Source organism: Dermacentor albipictus, chromosome 1, assembly GCF_038994185.2.
Source record: "Dermacentor albipictus isolate Rhodes 1998 colony chromosome 1, USDA_Dalb.pri_finalv2, whole genome shotgun sequence".
In the NCBI taxonomy this organism is placed as follows: domain Eukaryota; kingdom Metazoa; phylum Arthropoda; class Arachnida; order Ixodida; family Ixodidae; genus Dermacentor; species Dermacentor albipictus.
In genome coordinates, this window is record NC_091821.1 from 152908827 (window position 1) to 152929596 (window position 20770).

A 20770-nucleotide genomic window follows, 5' to 3' on the forward strand; every position below is an offset into this window, starting at 1 on the left:
CAGGTTGATTATATCAATGAACAGCATCACAGATTTTAAGATCTGGTATCATACATGCAAAGCACCTGAAACTTGTTTTTACAGTAAGCACAGCAGACTTTTTTAGAAACATTTGGGAGGTTAGGAGAGAAGCAACATAAGTATACAGGGTGTCCCAGCTAATATGGGTCAAGTAGAAAAAAAGTGAAGCTTTCTGTGCAGATGAAACCAACTATGTTGTCTATTAGAAACATCCTGAAGAAGCCTCCGATATTTTTTGTTTTGAATAATTAATACCTAAAATTGCCTTTTTAACTCCGTACCGTGTTGTGTATCATATATACAGTACACATATAACAACTTCTAGCATAATAAAGTCAACAAGAAAAAAATTCTACACACTTGCGTAGAATCTATGTCCTCTCTAGCAATGAAATATGTAGCGACAGTGGCACTACAAATAATTTTTTACTTCGTTCTTAAAAAAGTATCATGGCAGCTTGTCACACAGCATGCAAATAAAAGTTAGTAAATAAACAGGTTATTTTCACAATTTATACTCTTGAAATCGATGCACAAAAAATAACAGGGTGTCGCTTTGCTCTTTATCAACCTACTGTAGTGTTTTGAATCAGAAAGGCATTAGGATGGTTTTGTGAAGCAAGCATTAATTTCTGTATCATATATGATACAATACGCACATGTTTCTTTTTAAAGCAGAGCAGATGTTTGTTTTCTTGTGAAAGAATAAATTTGGTGGCGAAATATATAATGTTTGTACAGGTTATGTTTTTGTAGCACCATTACTGGTGAGGAAGCAGTTAGAAAATGAAAATGGCAGCAGTTACTTTCAGTGAAAACCTAATCTGAGATTCTCACATGGATGATGGTTACAAGAGTGTTGTGAAGACATGTCGCATAGATTCTAGGATTCGAGATATAGTTATACCCAAATTAAATGACTAATTCATTATGCCCCTGTCATTCGTACATAAATTATCAGAGCCTTGTTTGGGGAAACATTGTGCAAAGAAACAAGTCATGACTGCTCACACTATAGAAAAAGGCAATCATTTATATCGCAGATTCCCCTGATGTTCATACATACATGTAATCTATTCAAACCATTTAATGTGCTTAAAATAGAAGAGCTGTACTATTTCAATCTATTCATTAAATGTAAGCGAGATCTGAAAAATAAAAACGACTTTTTTGTTACACCGTGCATCCTAAGAAAGCCTGTTAAAACACCTTATAACATCAGGCAAAGCGACATGGTTCATACCTTTTTCACGGACAGGCTATGGTTTAAAGAGACTATAACATATCATGCGAAGTTTTTAAATTTCCTAACCAGCAAGAATATCAACGCTGATACATTGACAAGGAAGCAGTGGAAAGATTGTTTAATTATAGAGACGCCGGGTATCATCGTTGAATGCACTAAAAGTAATACCACTGTTGTACGTTCTGATGAAGTTTTGTAGATATAATATTTCATATTTAGTTATCCAACTGTTCTCCTTTTGTTCCTTTCTCTCGCAAAATATTTACGATACCCCTGCATTGATATTTAAGAATGAAATATGTGCATTCCGGTTTTCTTTACTGCAAACTTTTTTCTTTCAGTTCAAATTTGCTTCCTTCCATTTTATTACTGTTTCGCGAGTATTGGTATTATTTTAATTTTGTTGTTGCTTTAGAATTTGACCAAATATATTTGACATGTAACTGTGCGTATGTTGTATGCCTGTATGCGTGCATTCTTTTTTTCTTCTCTTTTTTGGATTAACTGCAGATGTTTAATTTTTCACTTTTTGCTGACACTGCGCGAGAACATCTATAGCAAGAATTTCATCAAGCTGATATTCTAGCAGCTTGTAATTCCTTCCCTTGAATCTTTTTCACTTTTTTGTTTTATCTGTGTTTTGCATAACCATTATATCATTGCATAATGGTGATTAGGATGAATATAGCGTGGTGTTTGTCATGTTGCAAGAGCTAATAACAATAGCAGCCACAAATGATTTTTGGAGGAAGAGGAAGAATGTTTTCTTTCAGCTTGCATCAAGCCACTCATATGCGCTAATATCTGTTGTCCTATCCGTGCGAACATTTGTGTGCCTTGCGATGTTTGCCGCTGTACAGATGCAACATAACTGTTAGTTAATGCCGATGATTGGTACAAGATGTGACCCCCAACCTCGGGCTCAGCAGCGAAATGCTGTAGTCACTAACTAGCGCAGCAGGTGTCAAAGATCCCTATAGCATTAAAATCGAATGTATTTCTATTTAAAGAAATATAGATCATATAAATCAGCTAAGGGGAAGTATTGACTATAAACTGTTATTAAAATTAATTTGTGGTGGAAATTTTCAATCTAGCTGTATATATATATATATATATATATATATATATATATATATATATATATGTAATGGCTGTCTCGATATATAATTCTTGTAGCCAAACTCTAAAAGATAGCAGTTTTAAGTGTCCTGCACTTTCTGCAATTTCTGCACTTTTTGGCATGAATTTTCTTTTCTTACTGATCTTCTGAGTGAAAAAAATGCTCCTTGTATGCGTAATAATAAATTTTAATTGTAATTATTGTTAAACAATAGGTAGCTTTCACAAACTAGTAGAAATGGCAGTGTTTTCTGTGTGAAAAGTTCCATCCCAACAAGTTTGCAGGTTTGTCAAGTTAAATGTTTTTTATATCTTTGAAAATGCATTCTGTTTCTGAGATGTTGTACATAATTGTCTTTGGATGATACTTTACATTATTCTGTGTAAACTGCTGCTTATGTCTGTATTAAGTAATCGTGTTTAAAAATTGCAAAACAAGATAAAGGACAGCAGAAAGGGTGGGACGAAGACAAGCGCTTTTAGTGCTCAAGTCACTACGTTGCTAGAGAGAACATAGATTCTGGGTGAATATATAGGAGGTTGATTTTGGTTCTGCTATGCTAGAAGAAGTTGTTCTGTGCGTGTAATATATAATACACCATGCTTTAAGGGGTTAAGACCATCGCATGCGTATACAGGGTGTTTCACTTAACTTGGGCCAAAATTTAAAAATACGCAAATGCTACATCGCTGGACAGAGCCAAGGTAATGTTATTTGCCGTCACTAGGAGATACACAGATTGTTTTTGCATTCCAAGTAATTACATAATTAACTTTAATTACTTAATCAACCTCTCAATTATTATAATTAGGTGAAAAGTGTCACTGAGACAATTGTAGAGCAACATGAGAAACTACCGATACAGTTTTCTGTTGCTCAATACGTGCTACATAAAGGTGTTTTGAACACATATACACATATACACAGTTTACAGGAAAGGGAAAGCGAGCATGAAAGAAACCCGCAAATACACGGAAAAGTGCCTTGAACGGCCAGTTGCGTGGCAATTTTGTATGTATTCGTGGGCATCTTTCACGGTCGGAAAACATGTATTAAAACATGTATTAAACATGTAAAAACATGTAAACAAATACATGTAGCATGTATTGAGCAACAGAAAGCTGTATCGGGAGTTTTTCATGTTGCTCGAGAATTTTCTCATTGGCACTTTTTATCTAAATATATTTGAGAAGTTATTAATTAAGACTAATTCTCTAATTAGGCAGGATGCAAAAATATTTTGAGTATCTCCAAGCAATGGCAAACAGCATTACCTTGGTTCAGTCCAACTACGTAGCATTTGCATATTTTTAAAGTTTGGCCCAAGTTAAATGAAACACCCTGTATATAAGCGAGACAGGTGAAGCAGAGTTTGCGTGCAACAAATGACCCGAGCGTTTACTTTTATTGTTTGTGCCTATGCTGGCTTTTGTTGTCCGGCCAGTCTGTGTGGCTCATTGTTGTCAGCCTGATGCCTGATACAACAACCAGGTGTCATTCTTATTCACTAAGTCATGAATATAAAAAGGGGCAGGTTCTTCGACAGGGCAGCTGTTTGGCAAGTATTATCTAGTGAAGCCTGACATCACACTTCTGCAGTAGTTGTTACTAAACTATTATTTAGATGTTCACTTTAATAGTCGCAAAGCCTGTACAGCTGCTTGAACTTTCCTTAATATCTGCTGAGCTATTTTGCCTCACACTTCTCCCGCTTTGTTCTTTGATTTTAAGAATAGGGTGTTGGCGACACTGCCGAATGGGCAAAACTTAGCTTACAACATGATACATACGGCTCTTGTTTATGAAGGGTGCGCATATAATTTTTCACTCGCTGGGGAAGAATCCATGTCAAAGACATGTGATAACACGATCAAATTCATCAGCACCAAATTGCACTTGTCACCAAATAATGTTGCCATATTTGCAATGCTGCTAAAGTACTTTAATGAGGAGTTGAGGATTAATGTGTAGATTTAGACGCATGTTAAAGAACCGCAGGTAATCAAAACTGATCATGTTCATGTCGTGGTTATGGCACATAAAACCCCAGATCTTAATTTAATTAAGTTTAGTTAGGATTAATGTGTGTAATTGTGGAGCGTGCATAGCTGAACAGAGTACATCTGCATCTCTAACCTTCCAGCAATGCATGCAGCTGAGACACTTGTTGTGTAACTTATGCTACATGGACACAAAGGGTGTTGGAAAACTCTGTTTATTATGTTTCGCCAACGTGCCAGTCTGTGCAGGCTCTTTTTAGGCAACCTGTGCAAATCCAATCCGGTTGTTGCCCCGGTCAAAGATAGTGTAAATACGACGCATGAACACTTGTCCCAAGATCCAAAGGTTTCCTTCGCTGTATTCCTCAAAACCACTGTAACAGCGTACTTTGTCAGAGGACTGAACCTAGAACCAGAAAGCAAAAAAAATAATTTTTTATGTTAGAAAGTACGCTCGTAGTTTCAATTCACCCAACGAAAATGAAGTCCTCATTTTGTCGCTCTAATTTGTGTGGAACGCGAACATATAATGCACCCATATATTTTCCTTCATTCTGACAGAATTTGGTTGCACATCTGTAGACAATTATAGACTATAGGTGACAATCCAAAACGTCCGTGACTGGGATCCATACTTATTTGAAGAAGACAGTGGTTGTCATAGTAAATTGCACAATTATTGATGGCTTAACAGAACATATCTCAACATTATACCATAAGCAAATAACAGCTCTGTAGAACCACCTGTTACTTGAACCATAGCCTACCATATGCTAGTGGTTATGTACTGTGGATGCCACGAACAGTGCACCTTTCTTCTGTTTACACATTGTGTCAGAGGATGTGTTTGCTACATACACTGCTGCAACAACACAGGGAAAGCTTCCTCTGCTACTCCCCAATTCAAATATTTGCTTGTAGCACTCCATGCACAACATTATGGCATGCAGTGAATGTGTCTTGTACTATATGGTTCTATAAGCACAAGCAAAATTGGATTTATCACAATCGATGTTGTATATAGCAAAATAATTACCTTTATTTTTTTGCTGGTATGATGCATAGGTAATTTTGGCTATTTTAAAACAAAAGGCTGTCAATGAGATTCACATTATGAATAAACACTAAATAGGCCAAAGAACAATCACACAGGCTGATGGGTGTCAAGAAACACAGTAGCGCTTGCACAGCCTTCTGATGCAATGTAAGGTCCTGTCTATGTTGTAGAATTTTTCTTCCAACGGAGGCCAGTCGTACAACTGGCTGAGCACAATGGAAATCGATTGTCTTTGCACACTGTACTGTGGGCACTGGCAGAGAACAAGACAGATTGTTTCTTCATTGTCACAGTGGTCACAGGCTGTGGTGTTGGCCATCTCTATGCGGTGCACGTAAGCATTGATAAATGTGACACCCAACCATAGCCTACATAAAAGGATTGCATCTCTTCGGGGGAAGTCTTGGTGGAAGTCGAAGGCTTAAGGTTGGATCCAAGGTGTATAAGCGGGCATGCATGAAATGTGGTTCAATCTACGAAATAATGCTTGCATGCAAGTGCAGCTTCCAGGGAACTGAAACGACTTTCCACTTTCTCTGTGGTGAAAACGCGGGTCCGAGACCGATTGCCCTCACCGCCTGGTTTTCCTCCCACTTAAGCTGTGCAGTGGGCGGATTTCACAAATCATACAAACTGTAAATCATTTTTTGCACTACTGTGAAATGAATTTGCAAGCAAAAATGTAAAATACTTTGCAATTGTGCTGCTGCTTTTATGCTTTGCATCTATTCCCTAATTTATGGTCACCAGTTCTGACTTCGAGCCATAATATCCAGTTACCCCCTTCTCTCGTTTCTTTACCTTCCAGTCTCTACAATGCCTCTGCTGTCTTTCCCAACTCTGTGCGGGTGTCTCCTTCACAGGGATTTTGCACCTATCTCCAGGAATTGAAACACTGACCACAAAGAGAATTACTTAGTTTTCTTACACAAGTCGGCACGAAGCATAAGTTTCTGATACTGTTCCCCATAAGCACACTATCTATATCTTGTACCACTGCCCTCAGTGACAAAACTTCAAAGATACTACTGCATATGCACTGCTATGGCCCACTCCTCATAATGTTCAACATGTAACATTTCGTTATTAACAGTGGAACTGGCTACAATATCCACTGGATGTGATGGCCTCCTCCAGGTTTCTTTTGCTGCTTTCACTTATCATATTATCTATACAGACTCGCAAGCCTCCATTAAAGCCTGCACGTGACTGGACTCATGCAACACGGCTGTACACTTCATACACTGCACAATATGAATAATTGACAAAGCTGGTCAGCGTCTGCCTTGCATAGGTCTCATACCGTGCTAATGTTACTGGCAGTGAAATGTCTTCCTATCCAGAATGGCAGCTTCTTTCCAGCCCCTCAGAGAGTCAGTCAATCACATGTAATGACCTTTACCCCACTGACCCAGACACTGTTCTGGCCTAAGCGAAGGTGGCTCGACAGGCCACGCTTTCGAACTTTTTCCTAGAGAACCATAGAGATGTCGTCAGAAAATTTACTCATGTTAAAGTCAGACATGCATTATCACAGACCCAGTGGACACAGCTGACACACCAGCCTGCTGAACCACAATGCACCTTCAGTCATGGCAATCAGCCACTTCGTCCTGTCTTGGCACCCAGCTAATAGACAAACAACATATACTCCAGGGCTGCACAGCCCTCACTGAGCACTACTGATGCGTAATAATAATCCTCCACCCAACACTGAGACTTCAGGGCTTGAACACCTTGTGCCTTTCCACAAGTCACTTTGAGAGACGTTACCTCATATTCAAGTTATTACTACTTTTTGTATGCAGTGTTAGAATATGGTCAATAATTTTTTAACTGGCCTCCTTACTTTCCCCTGCCCTGATGGAACCGCTTCATGAGAGTGGATACTTTATTCTTTTTAACTAATTTTATTTAAATGAATGTCTGAACAACACTGTACTGAAGCGGCCGCCAGTGCTGCTTTTTTCACAGAGCACCGCGTGGCAATGGACATTCATGTTTATTGGCTCTATTCGTCGCTGTAGGCACTACATGAACACGTAATAGCATGCCGTTAGCAATAATGCCAGCTGTGCTCACCGTCCCTATCCCCATCTCCCCATTCACCCAGCTCTTTAGCGGGCTTGAACGCGACTGTTTATGTGGTGTCTGCAGCAGGTAGTTGCTCCTATCTCTTATCCAGCAGCCACTTCATTCATTCTTCTTCTATACCGAGTGCTACTAGTCCCAAAAAAGTTTGAGCGGCGTCTTCCATCTCATTGTGATGTCAACTTGTAAGCTACATTGCTGCGTCGTGCATGTGCTCACTACTTGAAATCTTCTTGACAAGGTTAATTGCCCTCCCGCTGCTCAAGCTTTTAATACTTCATTCAAGTTCGTGCTAGTTTTTCTTGTGCAGTCAACGTCATATTCAACCCAAACATACCTTAAGTGCCTTTCTGCTCCTCCTATAAAGGGTGCTGTATATTTCTGTATGTGCTAGCTTAATGCATCGTCCTTCCAAAGCATTCAATGTTTGCTTCTTATAACCTTCTTCTTATATGCTAGTTTTTCTTGTGCAGTCAACGTCATATTTAACCCAAACATACCTTAAGTGCCTTTCTGCTCCTCCTATAAAGAGTGCTGTATATTTCTGCATTTGCTAGCTTAATGCATCGTGCTTCCAAAGCATTCAATGTTTGCTTCTTATAACCTGTGTTTGTTGAAATTAAATCACTACAGCTGTTTCGTCATTCTCAAAGTTATGTGTGATGGCTGCTGTACAATAAAGTTTAGTACCTTCAATAAGTTCCCAGGAAGCACAAGTTGGCTACTAGCTAGGTTGATAAAGCTTGAGCAGGCTAGAAGCAGCTAGAACTATGTCAAGCTATAGTTTAAACATCTTCATGATGGCTTGCACTTGATGTTTCTAACTATACTCACTAGCCATTGTGAAGACATTTAGTTAGAAAAAAACACGTAAAAAATTCAACGCCATGGCTAGCACTTGAGGATTCCAAGCCATATACTTCTAGCCATTGTGAAGACAATACTTAGAAAAAGTAATAAAGGGCAGCCTCAACGAATCGGAGGGGGGGGGGGGGGTCGGCTCGCCAATTCATAGAGTGAGCGGAGGGGGGGGGGGGTGACACGGTCAATTTTGTAAGCATGGAAGTTGCCGGCCTGCTCCACAAAAGGTGAAGGGATAGTCGCGTTGATAGGGCATATGAAACCCCTTGTATCGTAATCAGCAGCACAAATGAAGCGCGTGGAAACCGATTCTTCATACATTTCCACCGCACATTTTGAAATGTGCGTGTTCACTGGTTCAAACCTGGCGCCATATTGATAGCATGCTGCGACTTGCAGCCCGCAAAGGGGGCACGCAGTTTAAAATGTGCATAAAGAGCAAGTAAAAATTAAAATATATGCTGTTCAAAAATCTTAACTGTGCATTAGAGTTGCTTTAAAGGGAAAATATGTAAGCATGAGAAAAGATTACGAAGCTTTATCCAAGGACAGTGCCGGTATCGCAGGTGGCGCGACATGCAACAGTGCATTAACACTGCATGTAGTGGCTCGTTCATGCTATTCGCTTGCTAAAAGTGATACGAGTTTTCGAGTGGAGAAGTTTGGATCGTGTTCGAAAGAATGGCAGAAACAACACCGCTTTATTTTGGTTGGGTAAGATTTTATTATATGATTGAAGGGCTCCTACTTTGATGAAAATCATGTTGCACGATTTGATAGGCACTAACGTCAGTTAACGTTTCGGATTGTTGCATTTATGCAGTTATTGACGGAGCCTGTTTCAGATTGCAAGTTTTTTATGTTTGTTAGCAGCATTTATTTCCTTTTGCCTCTTTACAACTTGAGTATGGTACTGGCTTTCAGGCTACGACGGGAGCTGTGTAATTTCGTTACTGACTCAATAAGCAGTTGTGATACTATATTCATCACTGTGCGCTGTAATTAAATATGATCACATAAATAACACTCGCACGCTGCGACTACAGACGTACAGTAAGTGAAATAACAAAAATATTGTACGAAAGTCACCTCAACACCATTTTTTGACCTTCCAAATTGGGAAAAAAACTGGTAGTGGCCCAACATTTAACTCATGGAAGTGTGTCCACTCCACTATTACACATGAAGGTAATGCAATAATACCAACAGCAGGCAGCAAACAAGTGCGGTCGTCGAAGGTAACAGCCGCCTGCAGCTGAGGCCTCTTTTGTACACTGACAGTGATGAGCAGATATTTATGATGCTATTTCAAGGGAATCCACAAAGAAATAAAATCAAATCAGCAGTTCATAAGCATCCGTATGCAACATTTCACCAAAATTGAGCTTTTAAAGTGGTTCAAAAATGCTTGAAAAATGGTTCAATAAACAGGCGCTACATGCTATCTTGAGTGCGAGAAAATTATCACCGTTATGCATTATCTAAATGAAACTTGGAAGATAAATCTAGTACTGTGCGGCTCTTTTGAATGTTCCTGTGTGAAATGTAAAAAGCCTATCCACAAATCATGGTGAACTTTAAATTACTTTTGCGTGTATTGTTTTGGTTGAATACATATAATTTATTTTTAAAAATTTGTTTCAGTAGGATACCTTAACCATCAGTTGGCTTTCATTCTATTTTCACTGAATGGTTTCTGCGCTGCGCTAACCCATGTGACTGTCAGGACAGCTGTGTTGCTTGCAGTGCTGTGACAGAGTAGTGTGAAGTCAATGTAGTCAGCACATTTTTTCATTTTTGTTGTTCTGAGGACAAAAATCTCTCTCTCTCTCTCTCTTTGAGCATCTGTCTTCATTTCGAAGTCACATTTGAAATTCTGTCTAAGCTATCACTGTTCATATGACATTCTACCTTTCTCACTACAAGAAGAATGCCTTGGGTGAAGCAATTCATAGCTGCCATTGAATGTGACCTTGAAGTAATGTAGGCGGGGTTAATTTGTCTGCAGAGAGAAAGCAATGACAATAAATTTGAGACAAGAGACAAGGCTAAAACAAGGTGTATTTTGTTTGCTGAATAGTGAGCTATCACACTTAAACTGTTTCCTTGACATATAAGCCAGTGCAGCTTAGGGCTGTTAATAATGTGTTGTTATTTTGCTATTCTAACTTAAGTAGTCGTTTGTACTACCTGCATTAGCTGATCAATGTTGTCTGAATTTCAGAGGGTGCTAGGAATGAACCATCATGAGCTAATATGCTGTCACACACTATCAAAACAGTGGCAGATCGGCTGACAAACTGCTGCTTGAGCGTCATCTGCGACTCAAGGTAAATGTGATGCACTCTATAAACTTATTGCATAGAATTCTTACTGTGTATTTGGGCATACATTAAAGTGAGTCATACTTGGATTTATTGGTAGGGAGCCTCTAGCTTTTTAATTTAGTTATAAATAAAAGCCTGAACTCTAGCTTGCCAAATTGTGATGTTTAAATGCTGTCAGCTTCAGGAAAGGGGGTTTTATGTTATGCTATTTGTCAGTAAGGACAATAGCCTTTTCTTTTAGAAATTTAACATATCCAATGTGAATTTGAGATAAAAACAATGATGATAAGGTTACGTGATCTTAAATTGTAGCGCAACGTGACACAGACAGAGACTAGAAGCAGACAGGACGAGCGCGCGTCCAGTCTGGTTCTAGTCTCTGTCTGTGTCACTTCGCGCTACAATTCAAGATCATGTTACCGTACCAACTCGCCCAACTTTCTATCCTTTTGGATGATAAGGTTGTTTGTCATTGTTTGTGCTGACGAGAGAGTACTTAATTTTTTAGCAGTATGCCACAAAATTTTTGTCTCGTTTATATACCAAGAATGAATAGCTGTCAACTCAATAAATTATGCTATGGAGCCTCAATTATGTGTTTATTAATACAGAAATATTACTAGTTAATACATTACCTTTTAGTGTTACTGCTCAAAACATGCACGAAGTGTAGTGTGGCTTCAGACATGAAAGAGAAGTTCATTCATCTCTTCAGTACTCAATATAGTGGTCTCATGGTATCAGACAACGCTGACGCACACACACACACACACTTTGACCATGCTACGAAAACAGAGTTCATTCAACACTCGACAGAATAACAGGGGGGAGTCCTCCTGCATTTCAAAAAGAAGCGCGCAATCGGAAGGGTCAGTTTGATGGCTTTTAGTGACAAGGCCGTTATATGATCGTCAGCTACTGCACTGAGCCAACTGGCTCGTGCTGGAGTTGTTTGTGATGCCACATGAATTCCAACTAGGGTTTTGGTGATCTGAATAGTCTCCTGCTTCACGTCTAAAATAGCGCTGCACTTGGAGTACATGTTAAACTAGGTGCATAAGATGTGATGTAATAATTATTTGTGCTGCTCAAGGAATTGAGGCTCCATGTCATAATTGTGGGGTCAGCAACTACCTAAAAAAGCACAAAATTTTTCTGTCAGTATTCTCTTGATGAATTTCTCTATAAGCATTGATTGATTTTAAAAGACTAATAATTTTGATCTACATATTGTTTTACGAATTTACACTGTTGATGTTTTGTGTCAACTTGTGAAGAGTACTAGAAACCACTAAGTCCGCCAATCCTTGTGTAAGCAGCTGCGCCTCTCCCCGAAGTGGCACGAAGGAAGTTCCGTAGCTGTGATGTCATCGACGTACTTTCTGCATGGGAGTCTCGGTTGTCAGTGGAAGATTGCAGCAAAGTATTACAGGGTGAAAATCAAGCCTTTTCAGTTAGCAGAAATGGTGGACCTCCTAATCAAAGCATGGCTCCAGGGCCCACAAGGAGCTCTTCGTGGTAGGCCAGCCACAGTTCAGTTGTGATTCCAATTGAGAACTTCTGAAAGCACCCGAAATCAGTTTTGTGTGTGTATCTTGATAATTGTAGTTTTTTCAGCCATGATTTAAGCGAATTTAGGTTGTGAATTCATCTTTGATGCCTTTTAAGCTTACGATTCTGTCTAAGTCTTAGCCTGTTCTTTCTCTGCACTGTTTGCTTTATTTGAAAATGAAGACTATTAGAGTTAGCGATGCTCTCAGAGAAACGAATGGGTCCCTGTACCCATTTTATAAACATATCAATTACCATTTTAACTAAGACAATTTTATTTTTTGTTGCATTGATAATTGAGATTTCTAAGTTGCATTTACTGAGGACCCACTATATCAGTCATATTCACAGCAACAATACTGAATCACATTTGTGTTTATGAAATACACTGCATTTTTTACTGCTCCCTTAAGCATCTATGAGCCATTATGGAAGGTTGTCTCTGTGTAGAGACAGGAGACAGCCTTTCTGCATGCTGTTTTATCTTGCTTAATATGTACTCTCCACATACTTGCACTTAGTTCTGCTGCCATTAGTACTGCATGCGACTACTTAGAGTGCAGTTTACCTGAGGTGATGGTGGTATTTATTGGCTGTATTTGTTTGTGGAAATGGCATATATGGCTTTTGTATATGGATGCACGTATTTTCATACCAGTGAAAGTCTACTGGCACATAAGGTGCACATGCAGTGCAAGTTACTCATGGCCTGTGGAACAAAAGGAATAAAATGGTACATTTGTTGCAATATTTCAGACAGACATGCTTATTAAGTGCACTGCTGCAGTCTGTAATCATGGTTTAGTATGCTAAAAGTTGCTTTTTCTGTCATAAATGTGTGGTAGCAGACGTCGGACTTTGTATGAAAACCTCCAATAATGTTTCATTATCAATTTCGGTACACATTAAAGTTGGCGAGTGCCGATGTCATTTCATCACTAGAAATGCTTATACTTGCACATGCTTAGGCAAAAATGGTTGTCTTGCCGTTTAAAAGGAAGGTGTGGGAGAACAATTACAGAGCACAAGTACATTTATTTGTGAACGTTGGGATAACTGTTTCGGTTATGGTGCTATGTATTGACAAAATATATTTAATTGCACTGTATTCATTACTTCTTTGAATGATTATCAGTTTAGCACTTATGCAATGTTACAGTGGCATGTGATCAAGGGCTTGACAACATCTCATCTGGTTGGTAATTAACTTGACACAAAAAATACACTGACCAAAGGCTAAGTGAAAATTGTACTATGGTTGTCGCCTTGCTTGTTCTTTTGTAGTCGCATGTAAAATAAGAATTCAACCTTCTAAGATCATAAACATGGTAAGTAGAACTAACTATAGCACCTACAAAGCTGAAACAAGCCTGAACATTGGATGTCTACACTGCAAGGCACTGAAGTCTAGGCAGTGTAGACAGTGTCTACATTGTCTGCAGCGCTTCCCAAGGTGACTACAAACTGTAAGTGGGGAGAGCATTAGCTGAGCTACCAGCTGGCTTGTAGAGGTCTAGGTCTAGGGTATAGCTTACAAAAGAATGCTACTAGCTGTGGCCTTAGCTAGGTCAAGCTGGAAGGTAGACGTCTACAAGCTAGCTGCATGCTTCCTGCTTTAACTGCGTAAAAGAGCACCAGTTTACTTCTTATTTAGTACCCATGCAGCGCTCCTTTGCAGTAAATTTTATTGTGATTTAAATGCTGCATTGTTGTGATCCAACATTTTCTAAATTTAACATTTCCCATGTAACTCCTGAAGTTATTATTTGCAACTGCATCACACTACTTAGAAGAGCTAACCTTCCTTGGCACATATTTGCTACGAATTGATCTCTAAATACAACCTCTGTTTTCAGAACAGGTTTTCGGCTGTTGTGAAGTGTCTGGAACCTCTTGTAAGAAGGCCAAACAATGTAGTGGGCAATGTAGACAATGTTGCATAGTCATGAGTTGCGCAGGAAAATTACACTTGAATATTTCCACCATGCCATTAGCTATACAAGCAACAGATATTGAAGCACTCAGTTTGGCCCCCCTCAGCCGCACATTTGTCAGAAACAAACAGTACAAGTTAGTAACCCGATTCTGACACAGAGTTTGTCAACCACCCCGCTTCCTTTTTTTTAGATTTTGCCGTGAGCTTGCTGTGAGGCTGTTGCTGACACTTCATACATGAAAATTACTGTCACCCTGTTGTAGCTCGCATGTACTATGCTGTTGGTAGCGAAATGACAGCACATTTATTGCAGAAACCATGAGCCAAGAAAAGACAACCAACTTCCTTGTATTGCATGTAACCGTTCTGTCAGCTGTGCCGTGCTCACGCACATGCCGTGGACTTGTATTTTTACCCTCCAGCCAAGCGAATCTGTGCACCTTCTTGGCCTTCCAAAAGAGGGCTATATGCTACCTTTCCAGCAAAATTGTTTTCGTCTGAACGTTCCTCTACACAAGAGCATGAAAAGTGTTGACGTCGAAATGCAACATATGTGTGACAATTGGTGACTCGCTCTGCCTAGTACAAAAGGGCAAAGTATGGCAATCGAAGGCAACAACAAAATGCACAGTACACTTTGTTCCCCTACTAAAAACAAACTCTAGCGAAAATTCGAATAGAAAAACTATAGTGGCCCTATAAGGTTATCAACAACAAAGGTTGCTAGCCTATTAGTCTAATAAGTTCTTATAGAAAGAAACAGCAGCCTATTTGTTTGCTGGAAACCAATAACCCAGTTAAAAATAGAATAAAGAAAAGACTGCCGAAATTTCTGTTTTCTTAATGCAATTAAAGCATTGGGGTGAACTGGCCCCAATTGGTTCTCAAAGGTATGACACTCAGTTTGAGAAGCATACTCATATGTACGTGCTCTTGAATAAAGTTGTTTCCTCCTCATATGCACATACCATGTGACACACATGAATAACAATTCGCCGCTATGCGACATAGCCACCATTTCATGCAATATCTTTCACATGCTACTGTCACGTGCAAGCAAAATTGGGTTGCCAAATTAGTGTTAGCGGTTCAAAACAAATAGGTAAATTTGTATGACAGATTTATACCTTCAACGAAAAGGTAAACGCTGCTCTCCATGTCCAAACCACGAATGTCTCTTATTTGAAGATTTGCATTATCATCATCATCATTATTAACACTTGTGTCGTTTCATGATATTCCTCATCCCGTGATGTATTTTAAATTCCAATACGAATTCCAGCACAAATATGCAGGACCTTAGTCTGCTACTACAACTTACATGACCAGAAAATTTTATCTGTGGTAGTTCTAATACATTAAGCAATGGATCTAATGTGTATATCTATTAGTTTTCAGAAACACCAGCTATTGCATATTGTATGTGTAAAAGTACAAATTGCTTCAAAACTTGTGTGTGGCTAATCTAAATTACCGGAGCACTATTTATATTATTGAATAATTATTGAGAAAATATTGTCAACCGGCATCAAGAACAGCCAACGAGAGATATTAAGTTCACCTCTGAGTGCAGTCCTTTGACATACTGTGTATTATTGGTCATAGTCAGTTCCGTTATCCTGTGTAGATATGTGTTTTCTTTCCTTATTGCCTTGACAAAATAACAGGGTGACTTACCTGTAGAATGTAGTCTTTAGCTTCAAATTCAAATTGCCTGCCACCGATGGTAAAGACAGCTTTGGGCATTTTAGGAATGCTCTTGCAACTCACACGATACTGGAAAAAAAGTTGTGTGCTGGTTTATCTCACATTCTTAGGCTGGTAACGTGTTGATATAATGTCACGCATAAACCACAAAATGTTACATGTAAGAAGTTTCACTATTTTAGACTGTACAGGGTGAGTGACCTGCTGACACTTATTTGCCCATGGGCTGTGAGAAGCAGATGGCATGTAATTAACACAGAAAGTTGGGCTACTTGGTGTTGATGCATTTGCTGTGATATAGTTACTAGCGCTAACAAGACTAACAAAAAAGGTGGGACAGGCTCTGTCCTGTCTCACTTTTTTCCCCCGTTAGTCTTGTTAGCGCTATAGTAACTATGTCACAGTATATGACAAGCTATCAAACGAAGAGAGTACACTAGTGAATGAAGCAAGCTCACTTTTGTTTAAAGCTTAGAACTGCTTCTATCTTTGTTTGAAATATTAAAGGTAGGATAAAGTGGTGGGAAAGAGCATGAAAATCTTCTCATATGAATTTGTATTGTGAACTAGCAGTATACCAGTTACCGATCTACAGCTTGGCAGGGACGGACTCATTAGGATCATCCTAGAAGGGAGAGGCGGAACCTTTATTACAAATATAATTAATTATTTAATTAATTTTTCCCTGCTGTCGCCACGCAGTGGGATTTTTAAACAGTCAAATAAAATAAATATACATTCTTGCAGTGTCGATGCAAAGTTTATGTCCCCTACGAAATGCTGAATACATTAAACTCTGTTTTTAAAATGACATTAATTGTGTGTAAGCGGGGGAGCATGTTATGAAAAGTTCTTTTTTTCTAATGTCTTTGAAGATTAACTGACACACACATGCATGTCAAAAATATTAATATTAATATTTATGTTTTTTTGATATCGAAACTAATAAAGAAGCTTCTCACCAAATTTTATTGCTATCTGAGCTGCAGAAAAGAAAAAAATTATTATTTTTTTCACATGACAGCGATGCGCGCTAGCTATTAAAAGCGCTTGTGAATGCTGAATTGTCAAAGCCTAGCTGCATAGCATAATAGCCGCTGGACGTAGATTGAATGTCCTCGTTCAGAAGATAGTTCTTTGTGTTTTTTAGCTATCGGAGAATTATTGAGGCTGCAGCATAACATGCAGAAAAAGTGCCAGGAAAAAATTCATATTTTCGGCTGTGGCAAGGCGGGATTGATTAGCAAGCCGAAACTAAAACTTGGTTTCACAGAAAAAGAACAAAAATGGCAAAGAATAACTCACGGCCGTGTAGATTGACTGGTAAACTGGTAAACCAACATAGAAACCCAGACTGGTGGGTTACAATCTATATACAATCAGTGAATAGTCGGAGTACCATCAGCATAAAGACCTGGATGATGCCAACAATCCGTTGGCACCAAGAACGCCCTGTCCAGCCTTCAGTATAGACATTGCCGTAGAGTTACAAACCAGAGCTCTTTGAACGATGTTCGAGATTGCAGAACGTAAATTCAATGTGTTAGTGTGGAAGAGGTACCCAAAGATGGAGTTTTGCATTCCTGGGAACATCGGAGACGTTGGCTGTGCTAGAGTTCAATGAGGGTACATTTAACCTCAAGAGAATGCTTGATGAGCTGGAGCTGGATTATGGAATCCGGATGAGGAGGCACCTCTAGCAAGCAACTAAGGAAAGCATTTCACAAGCACAGACCAGGACGCTTGACAGTTCTAAAGCAGAAAAGCAGATGACTTGAAGCAGTTGTCACTGAGCAGTGTCGTGTTGAAGAAGGCCCAACTATTGTAGTACGTGCCTTTGATTAATTACTTTTCACCATAAAGTAGCCATCTGTTCTGCCATCTTTGAAAAGATTTTTCTCAGTTTGCACTTTTTGACTAAGCAACACCATTAGGAAAACTACCGTTTATAAGTTGCTTTGGCAGAAGCTGGTATTAAAGTGGTTTCTAGAGTTACATTTTGTAAGAAAGAAGATAAGATATCTTATGGTCTCTAAAATTTTTCTAACACAATTAAAATATCAGATATTTGTCATATGATGATAACACAATAAACAAGGTTGGTTTTCAAGTGACTTCATTATGCACAAATGTCACAGATAAATTAAATGGCTGCATGCTCCCTGCACTATCGGCCACCTAGAAGGTATGTATGTATTCCAGAATAATGAATATATCTCCAGTATTTTTGAAATGATAGCTTTCCTAAGCTGACACACTCAACTGCTCAATAGGATGACCGCAGTGTATCAGCTAACCTTCTGTTGCCTTAAGAGCTATTCTTCTTGGGTATTCATATCAATCGCGGATGAAAAATGTGTTTAATTGTGCTGTTTTCTTTGTTTGCTTGCCTGGCTATACCACGGAAATTAACTTGTTGCAAGTTCAGCGTTCTGTCTATCTGCTTCTCTTGTTTTTTATTGTCCCAGATAATGAGCTGCTTCTATCAGATTATTCTAATTGTCAAGATGTCAATAGGGAGTTGTATAGAGAATGTTAAGAGACACCAAAATGAGATATTTTCAAAAATCAAGGTACACATCGTGCATTAATTTTTTCTGGTGAAGAGCGAAAACTAGGGGTGTGCGAAGTGAAATTTCAGCTCGAATCGAATTCGAATCGAATAGTGCCGAATGGCGGAAATATTGCAGAATATTGAATGCAGAAATATTGAATATCGAATCGAATATCGAATACAAAACATTTTATTGAAAATTTACAGAAAGAACAAAGAAATGATGTCTGCTCATGTCCTCGAGCACACAAAGCGGTGAGTGACTGTTACCGCAAGGCTACAAACTGTCATGCAGAAACACAAGCTGTTCCACATGACCTGGCTTCAGGCTCTCTCGCCGCGATGTTACGGTGTTTCCTGGAGTTGAAAACATGCGTTCACTGGGCACCTCTGTAGCAGGGATGGGAAGGTATCGCAACGTAATTTTGGAGATTCCTGGGTACAGTGAAGCTCCATGCTCTTTCCAATATTTCAATGGATCATCCTTTCTTTGGATGAGCGGCTCACTGAAGTATTTTTCAACTTCTTGACTATAAGGTGTGGCCTCATTGTGCTGGTTCGACAGTCTCCCAGTCTGTTCCCTGGCCTTCTTTGCTTGCGGCATGACTTGTCGATGGCTTCGGATTTTGAAAGTGCTGCGATAGAGAATGAGTTCATGCGAGCGTGTCGACCAGTAATTTTGGTTGCCAGCAGCTCAGCAGCCTGTGATTGATTGAATGAATTTGTGCAGAAAATAGATTTAAACCTTGGATCACATAGTGTTGCGAGCATCAGTTCCTTTCGTTCTGCATAAAAAGGGAACCGTGACTTCAAGCTCTTCAGCAAGTTCTTAGCAAACAAAGCTGCTTCGTTTTCAATGTTGGTGTGCCTCTTAAGGATCTCTTCTGTCCCGTAAAGAAATGGCACAATCGATGGTATAGTTCCATACTTCTGGCCGCTAAGATCTGTAGTCACATCTTCAATAGGCTGCAGGATCTGCACTAAGCTTGCAGCAACATTCCACTCACTTGGGGAAAGGTAGCTCACACTTGTTTCTGATGTTGCTATTCCGAGTGAGACAGCGTCTCTTAACTGCACCAAGCGGCTCAGCATTGCGTGTTCACTGTTCCAACGCGTGTCCACATCTCGAATGAGGCCTATACTTGGCAGCTCCATGCGCTTCTGGCAGTCCTTGAGCCGGCGAGTTGCCTGAGCGCTGTGTTTATAGTGCCCCACTGGCTCGAGCGGCTCGCTTGGCCTGGTAGCCGCCGAGACAGATCCAGAAAACGACACGGCTACCATGGACGCGTCCGCCCGTCCGCCGCGGCCAGACGAATGTGCGAGGAGGAACACGCCCTTTCCGCAAGCCTTCGCTGTACTGTGAGCAGATGAGTCATGTTGATTCCTGATCCGGGTGCAACCCAATATAAGCGCGCGGCGACGGTAGTTAAGACAGGATGTGAAGGAAGATGTTTGTGTAAAAGCGTTTTACGGCGCTTGCGGCATACGCGACCGAACTACGCAAAAGTTCGTGCCTTCGTTTCGGAAGCGAAGTTGTGATGTGCTTGACAGTTTTCTCATATGTGCTTTTTTTAAGCGCGGAAATGGCATAATCACCTTTAATATAAACATGCGCTCGCTTTTGAACCAGAATACCGGTGAAAGTTTTAACGAAAGGCGTACTGTAACGACGTTAGAATTAGTTTTAACCACACCACCCTAACCAAGTTGCACCATTGGCCTTTGTCGCATTTTAGATATTCGTCCTGTCGAATTATTCGAAACTTCGAATACTAGCTATGCGAAAATCGAATCGAATTATTCGATTAGATATTATTTAATTCGAACTCGGAGCTCGAATATTCGCGCACCCCTAGTGAAAACCCACGAAATATGAAACATGCCTTGTGACTATATGCGCATGCGAACACGGAATAGCAGCGTCACCAAAAAGACTCGGAAGGAGAGCAAGCTGTTCATCTAGGGCTCGCCGCTCAGGGCAGCGTGTTTCCTAAACGTTCGTACGCAATAACTGCCGGAAGCTGTTGATGCATTGTTGGAAATAACACACGTGCGGTTATCGTCAGCACTCAGCGCAGTAACAGATCTTCTGGCCGGGTCTTACCGCTCCGCGCGTAGTTATGTCGCAACTTGCGAATTGTGTCAGCGCCGGAAGAAACCTCCCCAGCCACCTGTCTGACGACTCCATCCAATTGAAGTTCCCCCTGAACCGCCCTTTCGCGTAGGCCTTGACCTGCTTGGCCCTTTTCCGATGACGACTGGAGGGAATAAGTGGATCGCCGTCGCTACTGATTAC

At 39.9% G+C, this 20770-nt stretch overlaps 1 protein-coding gene across 1 annotated transcript in view; it reads right to left on the minus strand.

Annotated features, from left to right (window-relative positions):
• Positions 1 to 4599: 4599 nt before the first annotated feature.
• Positions 4600 to 20770, minus strand: part of LOC135902977 (lysosomal aspartic protease-like) — a 42230-nt gene continuing 26059 nt past the window's right edge. Inside the window, exons 6-7 of the mRNA XM_070527566.1 lie at positions 15891 to 15989; positions 4600 to 4796 (exon numbers count right to left, since the gene is read on the minus strand). Of these exons, the coding sequence (XP_070383667.1) occupies positions 4647 to 4796; positions 15891 to 15989 (249 nt within the window). The 3' untranslated portion in view covers positions 4600 to 4646. The remainder of the gene's footprint in view (positions 4797 to 15890; positions 15990 to 20770) is intronic.